This window comes from Alternaria arbusti (assembly GCF_024043155.1).
Source record: "Alternaria arbusti strain BMP 1465 chromosome Unknown scaffold_12, whole genome shotgun sequence".
Lineage (NCBI taxonomy): Eukaryota > Fungi > Ascomycota > Dothideomycetes > Pleosporales > Pleosporaceae > Alternaria > Alternaria arbusti.
In genome coordinates this window covers 874,878-885,370 of record NW_026249952.1, presented here as the reverse complement: position 1 = coordinate 885,370, position 10,493 = coordinate 874,878, and the positions used below count along the sequence as shown (strand labels likewise).

Sequence of the window (10,493 nt, the reverse complement as noted above, 5' to 3'; positions counted from 1 at the left end):
CATACGACCATAGGATCATGAAAATTAGGCTTCCCGTCCGCTCAGCCATATACAAGCATGATACCGGCGGATTAGTAGTTAGGTGGGTGACCACTAGCGAATCCCCGCTGTTGTATGTTTTTGCCTTCTTTTTTGCCCGCGGCGGAGAAGAACAAGACGTCGCATAACAGGCGATGGATCGTGTTACAACGTCGGCGTGTGCGCTTATTTTTTGCGTTAAGCGTATCACCAGCACCTAAGCAGTCCCTTGATCATCATCGTAGCCTATTGTCGATTTTTAAAGTCGTGATCGTGACTGCCAACGTGGGTGATCTTCGGACAGACTCGGCAGCGCCTGCCAAGGTAGACGAGAACTCTGGCGCCGCAAGAGATGCTACAACAACTTCATCTTTTCGTAGTTCTTCCGCGAGACATCGCATGCTCAACATCTGTTGTATACGTCGCAATAGCACTTCTCGTATGTGGGACAACTTATCAAAGTCAGCGGTCGCGCTTCGCGGTTTCGGTCCATTGGGTACTCACTAAACGGGCTCCTGCCCAAACAGGACGTGCCAAAGGTACTCGAACACCCTTCCGCTTGTCTCGTCCTTCAGCGGAGTCTCCATCAGCCAAGTGTAGAACGTTTTGTATTCGTCCAACGACCGCTTTCGTATCTGCTCGCTCGACACGGCAAACTGCGCGCAGCAAGGCGTCGCCAGTACATGCGGTACGTTCGTGTTATTGAACAAGTTTCGCCACGCGTCTGGCATCGCTGCTTCAATAGTCCGATGCTCCTCAGGCGGATCACGAAACGGCATCACTTCGTGCGGACAGCCGGGATCGTTGACGCAACGCAGATTCGCGTAGCCGTTGCTTTGGATGAAGTTGATGTTGAGACTCTGCAGAGACACGACGTTGGAATGCTCTTGGTTGTCGGTGTGCCACGCGACCGGGTAGCCATCTTTGTGCGGATGTATGAACGCGATTGTTGAAGGAAGGTTGTCGTAGTTCTGCACGATGTACGCGAGGTACGCATTTGCTTCCATTCCTTTGTTCCGGAGGGTGCGTAGAGTGCTGTTAGTCATCGGATCCAGGGTCGATATGTTGTGTGGAGTTTCGGTGTCGATGTCGTAAATGGCTGCTTGCCAGTCTGGTAGATCGGTGTGCACCCAATCTGTTTTGTCGGTGGGAAGCTTTGCCATTACCACGACGCGATCAGGTAGGGATGGGGTAGGTGTCGCGACAGCAGTACTTTGCGTCGATGTGCTTATATGTTGAGAGGACGTGGAGGTCGATGATGCTTCTCCTTTCGCGCCTCCATGCGCACCTTCCTGCTCGGATATCTCTTGCTTTCCTGCCGCTTCCGTTGACTCATGTCGCCATGGCTTCTTATCAACGCTGGTCTCGAGAGAACCTCCTTGGGCGACATTGAAGTGGGCGTCGAAGAGATACCATGCGCAGAGTAGAAATACTGCTACCACTATGGATTCGATCTGTCTGCGGGAACGCATCATCGCTTGATGCCAAGTGGGTTGAGGACCTGAGAGTTGATGGAATTGGATCCGCGATAACTCGGGCTAGAGGTGTTCGAACAGAATATCGGGAGGACCTCGGTGATTACATCGCGTGCCATACGTGCGCAGGTAACATCTGGTTCCTAGAACAGTTGCCCATGATCAGGTAGTGGAGAGTAATTGTAGCGCGCGCCTTCTCGAAGGGGAGGTGAACTGCATTTCTTGCAAGGGACAGAGATGGGCACAGCCTCGTCGCAGCACGTAGCCCCAAGATGTGACATTGCGGCACAGTAGAGTTAATATCAAGATAGGGCAGGTACAAGGAGTTGGTTGCGCGCGCTTGTCCTATGGCGCTAACCGGCGCTCGCTGGTTGGTGAATTCGTGGGGCTCACGCTAACCCGATGCGATCACGATGCAGCAGAATATGAACAGAGTATAATACAACACCGGATTGATCGGACTTGCGACTCAACTCTTGTGGGCTTCATCATGTGAAGCCACCTTACAGCCTCACTATGCACCTACACCAGCCATTCCCAGCTTCTGAGTCCTCCGATATGTCGTCACTTGTCAAACCTCGGAGCATTAGCATCAATTTTCCGGTTGTTACTGTCTCGCAGAATTACAATCTTCGCCAACGTTGCACAATGTCACTGTGAGCAATATCCTATCATTGCACCTTTTCTCCATCCGTCAAGCAAACACCGGATCGAAGACTTCCGGCATCGTTGTGGTGATAAGCAAAACAAAACAGTACCTAGATGAGCGCAAACTCTACAGGGGGCTCATCGAAGCTGTGTGCTTGTTCAAGCCTTTCATCACACCCTCGTTAGAAAGAAGCGATAGAGGTGCCAGGTGGCGGGATTGGCGTGAGGGTTGCGCGCCACTGCTTTCCTTTTGCATCGTAAACGAGGATCAGGTGGCGTAGTGGCTGATATGACAAAGCTCGAGTCGCAGAAGGCAGATGAGAGGCTACTGATGGACAGTTACAATGCCAGTAGGGATTCGAGAACTTAATGCAGACCGATAGAAGGTGGTAGAGCTGAATGATGTATGGATGACGGTAGATATTAGTAAAGAATTTGATAACCTTATATAGAACCTTCACGTAACTGAAATCACAAATATTACAAATAGGGATAAGTTTAATGGTAAAATGAATGATGATTTGAGGTATAGACCGAAGTCACAACAAAGTCTATAGACAAGAAGGTAACGTGGTATCAAGAAGGTAAAAGGTAAAAAGGTCGTAACTCGTTATGCGTCTATCAAGACAGCAAACTTCTAAGCAGTGGCGAAGATCTTGCCAATGCTAGACAGGCTCTGGCCATCAGCAGAGATGAGGTACTTCTGGTCGGTGCTAGGTGCGACCATGTGGTAGGCGTAACGCTCAATCCAGGACTGAGCGTCCATCCAGGGAAGGACCTGCTTAAGGAACTCGTCGGCGTTGCCAGAAGTGACACCAAACTCGGTGACCCAGACGGGCTTGTTGAAGGTCTTGTGGAACTTGGTCAGGTAGTTCTTGAAGTCCTGAGCGTTGTCCCCTGCGTAGTAGTGGGCGACGACAAAGTCGATCTGGCAGCCGTTGCAGGCAGACATGAATTGCTTAAGGTAGTTGATTCCCTTGTTGGGCTCGTCGGCGTTGGTGACGGAAGGAGAGCCGATGCGGAGACCCTGGGCAGCGAGGGGCTGGATGAACTTCTTGTGGGTTGCGGCGGCAGTGGCGACATCGATGTTGGAGCCTCCACCACCAGCTTGGTCGGGCTCGTTGAAGCTCAGTACGTGCGAAACCTTGTAGTTCTTCTTGGCATTGGCAATGTTGGTGTTCCAGCCCTCAGTGCACCACTGCTGGTTGGAGTGGAGAAGGGGGACGTATTCAAGGTCGAGGGGTGTTCCGTCGATGACTGCCTCCCAGTCGTACATCCAGGAGACCTTGGAGCCGGCGAACTTGTGAGTCCACTGGGATCCAGAAACACCGTTGTGGTTCTTGGGGAAGGCAAGACCACGCTTGCTTCCACCACGTGCCTGAAGAGGAGATGCCTCGATCATGGAGGAGAGGCCAGCAAGGGCCAAAATGAAGGTAGAGGTAAGCATGATGAATGAATGAATGACAGATCAGTTGATCAAGGAATGACTGTGGGGTTGCTAGAGAGCGCGGTTGAGTTGGATCTTCAAAGGAGTGAGATACCGCTTCATGGTGCCTTCCTCGACTTACTTATATTTACGGAAATTAGGAAGCGCCCACAGTGAACGGAACTAACAGCTGTGGCCCACCGCCTGTGCGAGCCAGCGCATGGCGTAGCCTTCTCGGCCTTTCCTGCAGTGTTTCACCCAAGCCTACTGCCAACTCCGAAAATCCACGTGCGATAAGACCATCTCCCGCAAGCCCGGTCTGACGGCGCCGGTTGTGGGGTTTGACCATTCGTCAATCTTGGTAGGGCTGTAGGGGCCAAGCTTGATGTGGAAATTACACGTCGGGTAGCTGTCAAATCACGATGCTGACGATTGATCGTCGCCCGCCGAGTCGCTGGAGCCACGTTGGTTTTCGCGGCATATGCACGAGAAGATCTTGCGTAGTAGTGGGCTTGGGGAGCGACGTTGGGGGACCTAACGCAGCATCCATGTCTAGGCTAGCTGTCTGTTCAGGAACAGCGCAGGAACAAACAGGAACAAGTTTTTGGTGACCGGACGAGGCATTGTTCTGGACTGCGGACTGACTTGGGGTGGAGCGCGCTAAGCAGATTAAGGCAGGCGTCGCCCGGCATCAAAAACGTCCCGCGCAGATCCTCACCATTTCGAGTCCACCCATGCACAAATCACCAACGACAACGTGTAATGCTGTCATGCGAATCGAGACGATACGAGGTGCGTCATGATTCATCGCAGGTTGCGACGACAGTGCTGCGCGCATTGAGCTTTGTTGTGCAGCAAGGACCTCCGAGACAGAAAGTAAACAAGGCTTTGCTTTTCTGACTTTCTCATAATTTGGATGCGCCCACCAATCATAACCATGAGACAAGCCTAGAAATGCCATGGGCCCGTACCGAGCCGCAATCTTCCGTCAACCACCAGGAACGCCTGCTGTCCATCCGGCGGCATCTTCAGGCGGTGCCGCAGGCGACGGCGTCGACGCCTCGCGTGCTTTTGACATTTTCACGTGGCGCTCCTAACACGGCTGATACTCCACGGCTTTCTACTGTGGCCTCTGAACGCCGAGGTGAATGACACTTGACGACTGGTAAAGGTCGAGACCCTTTTACAACCAAGTCGCTTCATTCGCTCTCACATGTCAGCGCGATGTCGGTCCACAACTCTGGAATCTGGCATTTGGGCTGCAGTCCACAAACTTCTGTCAGCCTCTACAGAACAGACTTTGATAGTTCTCCACTCCGTCACCGATCATAGGTTGTACGCAAAACTCTGCCTCATCCCCGCTTTCGAGCGCTCACAGCACGTAAGACGTTCCACTCGCGTGTTGAAAATTGCGTTTTCCGCAGCAAGATGCCGAGTACTGTCGGTTGTTGTGATAGAAAGAGACGTCTGGGACCTAAGCATGTCTGAAGGAAGACCTGGGCCCTTCGTGCCGGGCTCGAGTACCATGGTAAGAGCGAGACCGGCACTTGCATTACATGAACGGCCTCGGGAATCTTGAGAAAATCAGACTCACATCCGACAGTCCCCACGTATCAGCATACACGGAGCAGACATTTTACTACCATACGTAAATGTCGGTTGTAACCAAGCGACTACGCTGCGCTAACGCACGCGCAGTGCAAGCACCGGGTGAAGGAATTGCCGTTCGTTGAGTTCTAGCGTGAACGACTGCATTGCAGTAGCAGGCGCGACAGCAGTTCCCCGCCCGCGAACAGAAACATGGAATGAAAACGTTGCATGTTGGCTGCATTACCTCGATGCACACACTTTCAGCAGGAGAACCGAGCAGTTCGTATTTTGCGACGGCGCCGTTGACCGCGCGGCACTTTCACGGCCCGACATCCTCGTACCTCGACACTTTGCGTTTGAACACCCGTCCAAGCCTATCGTACTTACGTCATGTTGCTGGATACCACCTGGGTACATTGATGCATGCGCATCGGTTGAGAAAAGCATGATCAGTCGCTTGAACACTGCTTTTATCAGCCACCTCCCTGTGGAGTCTGTGGCTTTGACCTTGTTGTGGCTCGTTGATAAGGAAAAAGCACTAAACGCGGAGAAAGCACAGAGGAAGCACTGATGCTGTCAATAGCTGTACGAACTCGTGTTGCTGCCAAGGGGCAACTCCATCGCAATCTTGCTATTATTGATAACGGCGAGGCTGGCATGAATCATTGAAGGAGACTGTGCGCGATGCGGAGAAGGCCATGATGCGGACTTTGCTCCTGTCTTGACAACGGTCGATACGAAAACCTTCCGGTGGCATCGTGATAGTCGATGCGTCGGCTCTCCCTATACAGTCTGTGTTCTTCAAAGGCCTCAATACGTGGCTATAGGCATGGATGGACATGAGTCGATAAACGGAAGTCTATTAATAACCATCGGCTTTAACGTCGTCGACGATGAACATGGGATAACGTTTTGACATGTATTGGCAAGAGAACAACAATTTGGCAACAAGACAACACAGACAGAGCGAGGCTCGCTTTCGCGCAAGGCATTCCCGTAAGAACGCTTTGGGGACTGCATTTCCCTGGTGTGGGTATATTGCATCGACTTTTCCGAATCGGCAGGTCATCAGAAACACCCGTACCGTTTTTTGATATGCGATGAGATACGCGGGCTGGAACTGGCATGCGTTTCTTGTGAGCTTGCTAGCGAAAAGCAGACTCTGTTCCCGCATGGAATGAGCTCATGCGCGATTTTTGGAGAGAGCGAAGTCAGGATTGAGGTATAGACAACGCAGATAGCGAAGAGTGAAGAGAAGGCTTTATACTCCTTCGCTACAGTCGTTCTATACTCGCACGTTCTCATGCTATCTATACATACGCCATTTCGCCCAAGCGACTACGTCACCGAAGTTAGGACATACAGACTTTGATCTTAGTGTACTGAAGACACGAGTCTCATCTTGAAATATCATCGGTGAACTTGGCGGAAACGTCTCATGGTATTGTTCCATATCTCTTTTTTGTTGGACAGCTCGCACATAAACTTTGTGCCTGTATCTTTCGATGATTGTAAGCACCGCTGAAGTAAAGAAGCAATGGAAGACGGTAATGGGGGATTGTTTGCATTGAAAGCCTCCTAGCTGCCGCGTGGAATGTATCTTGCGCTACCTGTAATTCTCATGTGATCTTCGCAAGTATGTTTGGAAAGGCCCCGGGGTAGTATAGTACTGAACATGGGGACGAAGATATCGTCTGGGTTCGGTATTTGAGAATATCGTGGATGGTAAACCCCGCTGGTGGAGGCAACACATCATATCAACACTGTCGATTTAAGGAAGAGGCGGAAGGACCGCAGGACATACGTAGTAGAGGAGTCGATTCCAGAGAAATTCTCACATCGCAACGTGATAGTATGATTTTGGAAAAACTCACTTTTGCTGTTGTGACCGAATGTTGGGAGAAAGAAGACTTGTAGCAAGCAGAGAGGGTATTTACACCCCTTTTCTAGCTCTTTCCCGGCTCATGTGGCGTCCACATTGAACCTTCAGTTACCGAGAAGCTGTCATAGCCCGTATCAATGCTTTCACATCGTCATACGTTAGTTGTGATAATGTTTGGAGCAGAACACCAAGCAGCGGTCATAGCCTTAAAAAGGCGATTGTTTAAGTAGTAGAATGCGGCCAGCAAAGCGCTCCGCCAACATTTGTCGGTAATAGTAAAATTTTAAGTAGGGCTTTGCGATCAGGTTCTTCTCATGTCTCCGCTAGCACTCCGTTTTGAGAAGAGGAAGAAGGCGGTAGAGTTGAAAGCCGCTGGAAGGGAGGAAAGCAGTACTCTTTTATATTGTGGACTCCCGCTAAGAGCACCAAACATGGGAAACCACCTACTGGTTTTGGATATGTAGAGTCCTTCGATTGCGTGAAATGTTATTGCAGGACTTCGATCGCAGTCATGCACTGATCCTGCGAAAATCTTTAGGGGAACCTTGGAAGGCTCATGATAGACATAGATATTGCTTTCGATATCCAGGAAGAGGGGGAAAGACATGAGAATTTGGTTTCCATTTTTTGATAGACAGAACACACGGGCGCAGCACATGAGCACATGGTTGACGTTATTTTGCTCCCGTGATGGAGTGATAGTGGATTGGAGAAGGAGTGAAAGGTCTACGTAAGAGGGTTTATATAGACATCCCCGTATCGCGCAACCAGACAAAAAAGAAACATGTCTGGTCTTTCAGTTTTTCTATGGAGTAAAGTACCCGTGGCCATCCTGGTGAGCCGATGATTTTCAATCCAACTGTCAACTTAGAAAGGCGGGCAGCCGCCAAAAAGTCATTCGGCATCGTAGTATATCTTTTTTGTTGAACGAGAGAAGGCACGACAGAACTCCATAATGATTTCAGAATGGCACTTTGGAAGAGAAGCAGGAGTCGACACCATGGCTCATTCATCGTCGCTTTGAGTGAAATGAAGGAGTGGAATGTCAAAGTAAGAAAGAAGAGGAGAAGAGCAGAACTAGATAGCTTTTATACCAGCGAGAGCAGTCCATGTTTATTCCCGTCAATTCATTGTGTGACAAATGTCTCAACTCTCTCGATCATGGGGGGTCCGTAGGCGTCTTTTGCTAAAGAGCAGAGCAAATGCTCACTCACTCCATGCACGACTACTTTCTTGTTTTTGAACTGCAGGCTCTGTCGCAACGAAGAACACATCGTGATAAGTACGGCGATTTTGTAGCAGATCATACAAAGTGATCCGATTTGTTTCGGCGCATTCAAACGATGCCGGCAAGTTTTGGGAATGGTGGAAGGCGACCGTGGGAAGGCGGGACATGCGCACGGACGGCCGCGCTTTTGGAAGTTGACACACAGGACATGTTCGTCTCGCAGAATGTTTTCGATTTGTTAAAACCCCTTCTCCAATCTCCTCATACACAAAACAGAAGTTGGTCTTTGGTGCTTGTCAAAAACATTGTAGAAGAGGGGAAATGCGGCGGAGTGAAAGTTTGAAATCTTCTGCTGGAGCAGTGCCATGCGGCGATACCTTGCATATTTTTGGAAGCATTGGATCTGGTGAGATGGCACTCTTTCGGTGAGCCCATGAGGCGCTGAGCTACTGGTCTTTTGGGGAAGTCAAGTCCAAGAAAAGATCTGGACGGATGATACATGACAGTTCGCGGTGCTCGGATGCTTTTGTAGGCCTTCATTGATCAGAGCAAACATAATCTCAGAACCCGGGTCTTTTTGATAGAGATGCGGAAGGTAAGACGCAACTCATAGATATAGGTGCTCTCCGTTTTGGAAAGACGAGTACGAAGTATGTAGTATAAGAGACAGCAGAAGCACAATGACGAGAGAGAATTTATATAGACAAAGACAGCCAAGACGGAACGATGAAAAGTGATGTAGAAGTCCAGCATCCTTCCCCCACTCAGAGCAGTCTAAACACCTACAAATGCCGCTCAACGTGATCACATAACGCAAGCAGACGCTGCCCACACAATGAATGACATGACGTGATATCTAACGCTCAAAACGCCCTCGACGCCGGGTATAACGCTTCAAGTCCCATCATTCAAGATCTACGGCCCGCCCTTTGGAGACTGACGGAATTCCACAAAATTGTACGGCACTGCACTCACGCCCACGTAGCGACCTTGTTTGGGATCGTATACAGCGTGCACACTGACCGTTATCTTCGCTCGCTCGCCGTATACCTCGACGAGGCCCATCACCACGAAGGCGCCGCGCGGGACCGGGTGTGGGTACGGTTTGAACGTTCTGCGAAAGTCGGCCTGGAATTGCGACAGGTCTAGTGTGAACTTCTTGGGATCGATTGTGACGCGGTCGAGGTCCTTGGTAGCGCCGTCGACAGGTGCGACAGAGGGCGACGCACCTGGCTGCTGGGTAGGTGTCGCAGACGTGGAGAACGGGCGTGAAGTGACGCTCGTCGTGGGGTTCGCCGATGATCGCGGGTTGGCGCTTATTCTTTGAACGAGCTCCTGGACGGTCTCGGTCTTCGATTCTGGACTCCAGCCCATATAGACTTTGAATCCTTTCCATGAGCTTCCTAGTTTGCTTGTTGTGTTGTTGTATAGGGCCTTCGCTGCCTCCTTGGGATAGAATAGCCGATTCAGGCGGTGGTGAACAGTGCTGTCGACTGGTCGAGTTGCCTTCCGCAACGTTCCATCCTCCAACAGCTCTATCCCGGGCTGTTCGTATTCGTTGGGCGTGGTGTCTGGAAACTTGACCTCAATCCACACTTTGCCTTTGCTCGTGTCGATTTTGCCGGCTTTTGCGACGAGAATTGGGTGCTTGGCGAAAGCGTTGCGTACTCTGTATACTAATTCTCCTGTCACGTTGTCAGTACATGAACCACATGCTCGGACAAGGATATCGTACCTCGTATCTTGTCAATCCTTGGACGGTCTGTCGCCAGCTTCTTGAACTGTTGCCATTCTGGATCTGACCCTTTCCAAAATCTCTTCGGCTTTAGCCTCGAAAAGCCGGTGGGTATGAATAGTATAGGGTCGTATTCTTCGTCGTCGTCTTCGTCTTCATCGTCTGCTTCTCGGCCGACCGTTGTCCACCCGCTGTCGTTGACCTCTTCAACTTCAACACTTATGCTAATATATCTCGAGATTCCGTAAATGGCCGCTCCAACAGCGACGGCACCAACTAATCGTCTGTGGACAGTTAGCACATGGAAAGTACAGGGGATGTGTGAAGCGACTCACGACCTGCTGAGGAATGGTCGCCCTATACGCACTCGTTGTATTATGACTCGCTCGTGGCCATCTCGTGCTGCCGATCGGACTATGCGCGCATGCGGTATCCGGTTCAAGAGGGAGAAGTTGCGCCGAAGCACCAGTGGCGTAGACATTGGTCGGTCT

At 50.7% G+C, this 10,493-nt stretch overlaps 3 protein-coding genes across 3 annotated transcripts; all 3 read right to left on the bottom strand.

Moving 5' to 3' along the window:
• Nucleotides 1-521: 521 nt before the first annotated feature.
• Nucleotides 522-1,181, bottom strand: J4E86_008268 (uncharacterized protein; the record flags this gene model as incomplete). The annotated part of the gene is made up of 1 exon (XM_051448781.1): nt 522-1,181. One exon carries the CDS (start codon nt 1,179-1,181, stop codon nt 522-524), a length of 660 nt encoding a protein of 219 aa, XP_051300377.1.
• A 1,597-nt stretch (nt 1,182-2,778) lies between these two features.
• Nucleotides 2,779-3,588, bottom strand: J4E86_008267 (uncharacterized protein; the record flags this gene model as incomplete). The annotated part of the gene is made up of 1 exon (XM_051448780.1): nt 2,779-3,588. The coding sequence occupies one exon, from the start codon at nt 3,586-3,588 to the stop codon at nt 2,779-2,781; it is 810 nt and encodes a 269-aa protein (XP_051300376.1).
• Nucleotides 3,589-9,182: 5,594 nt separating this feature from the next.
• On the bottom strand, nt 9,183-10,483 carry J4E86_008266 (uncharacterized protein; the record flags this gene model as incomplete). The annotated part of the gene is made up of 3 exons (XM_051448779.1): nt 9,183-9,952; nt 10,003-10,286; nt 10,338-10,483. 3 exons carry the CDS (start codon nt 10,481-10,483, stop codon nt 9,183-9,185), a joined length of 1,200 nt encoding a protein of 399 aa, XP_051300375.1.
• Between the last annotated feature and the right edge of the window lie 10 nt (nt 10,484-10,493).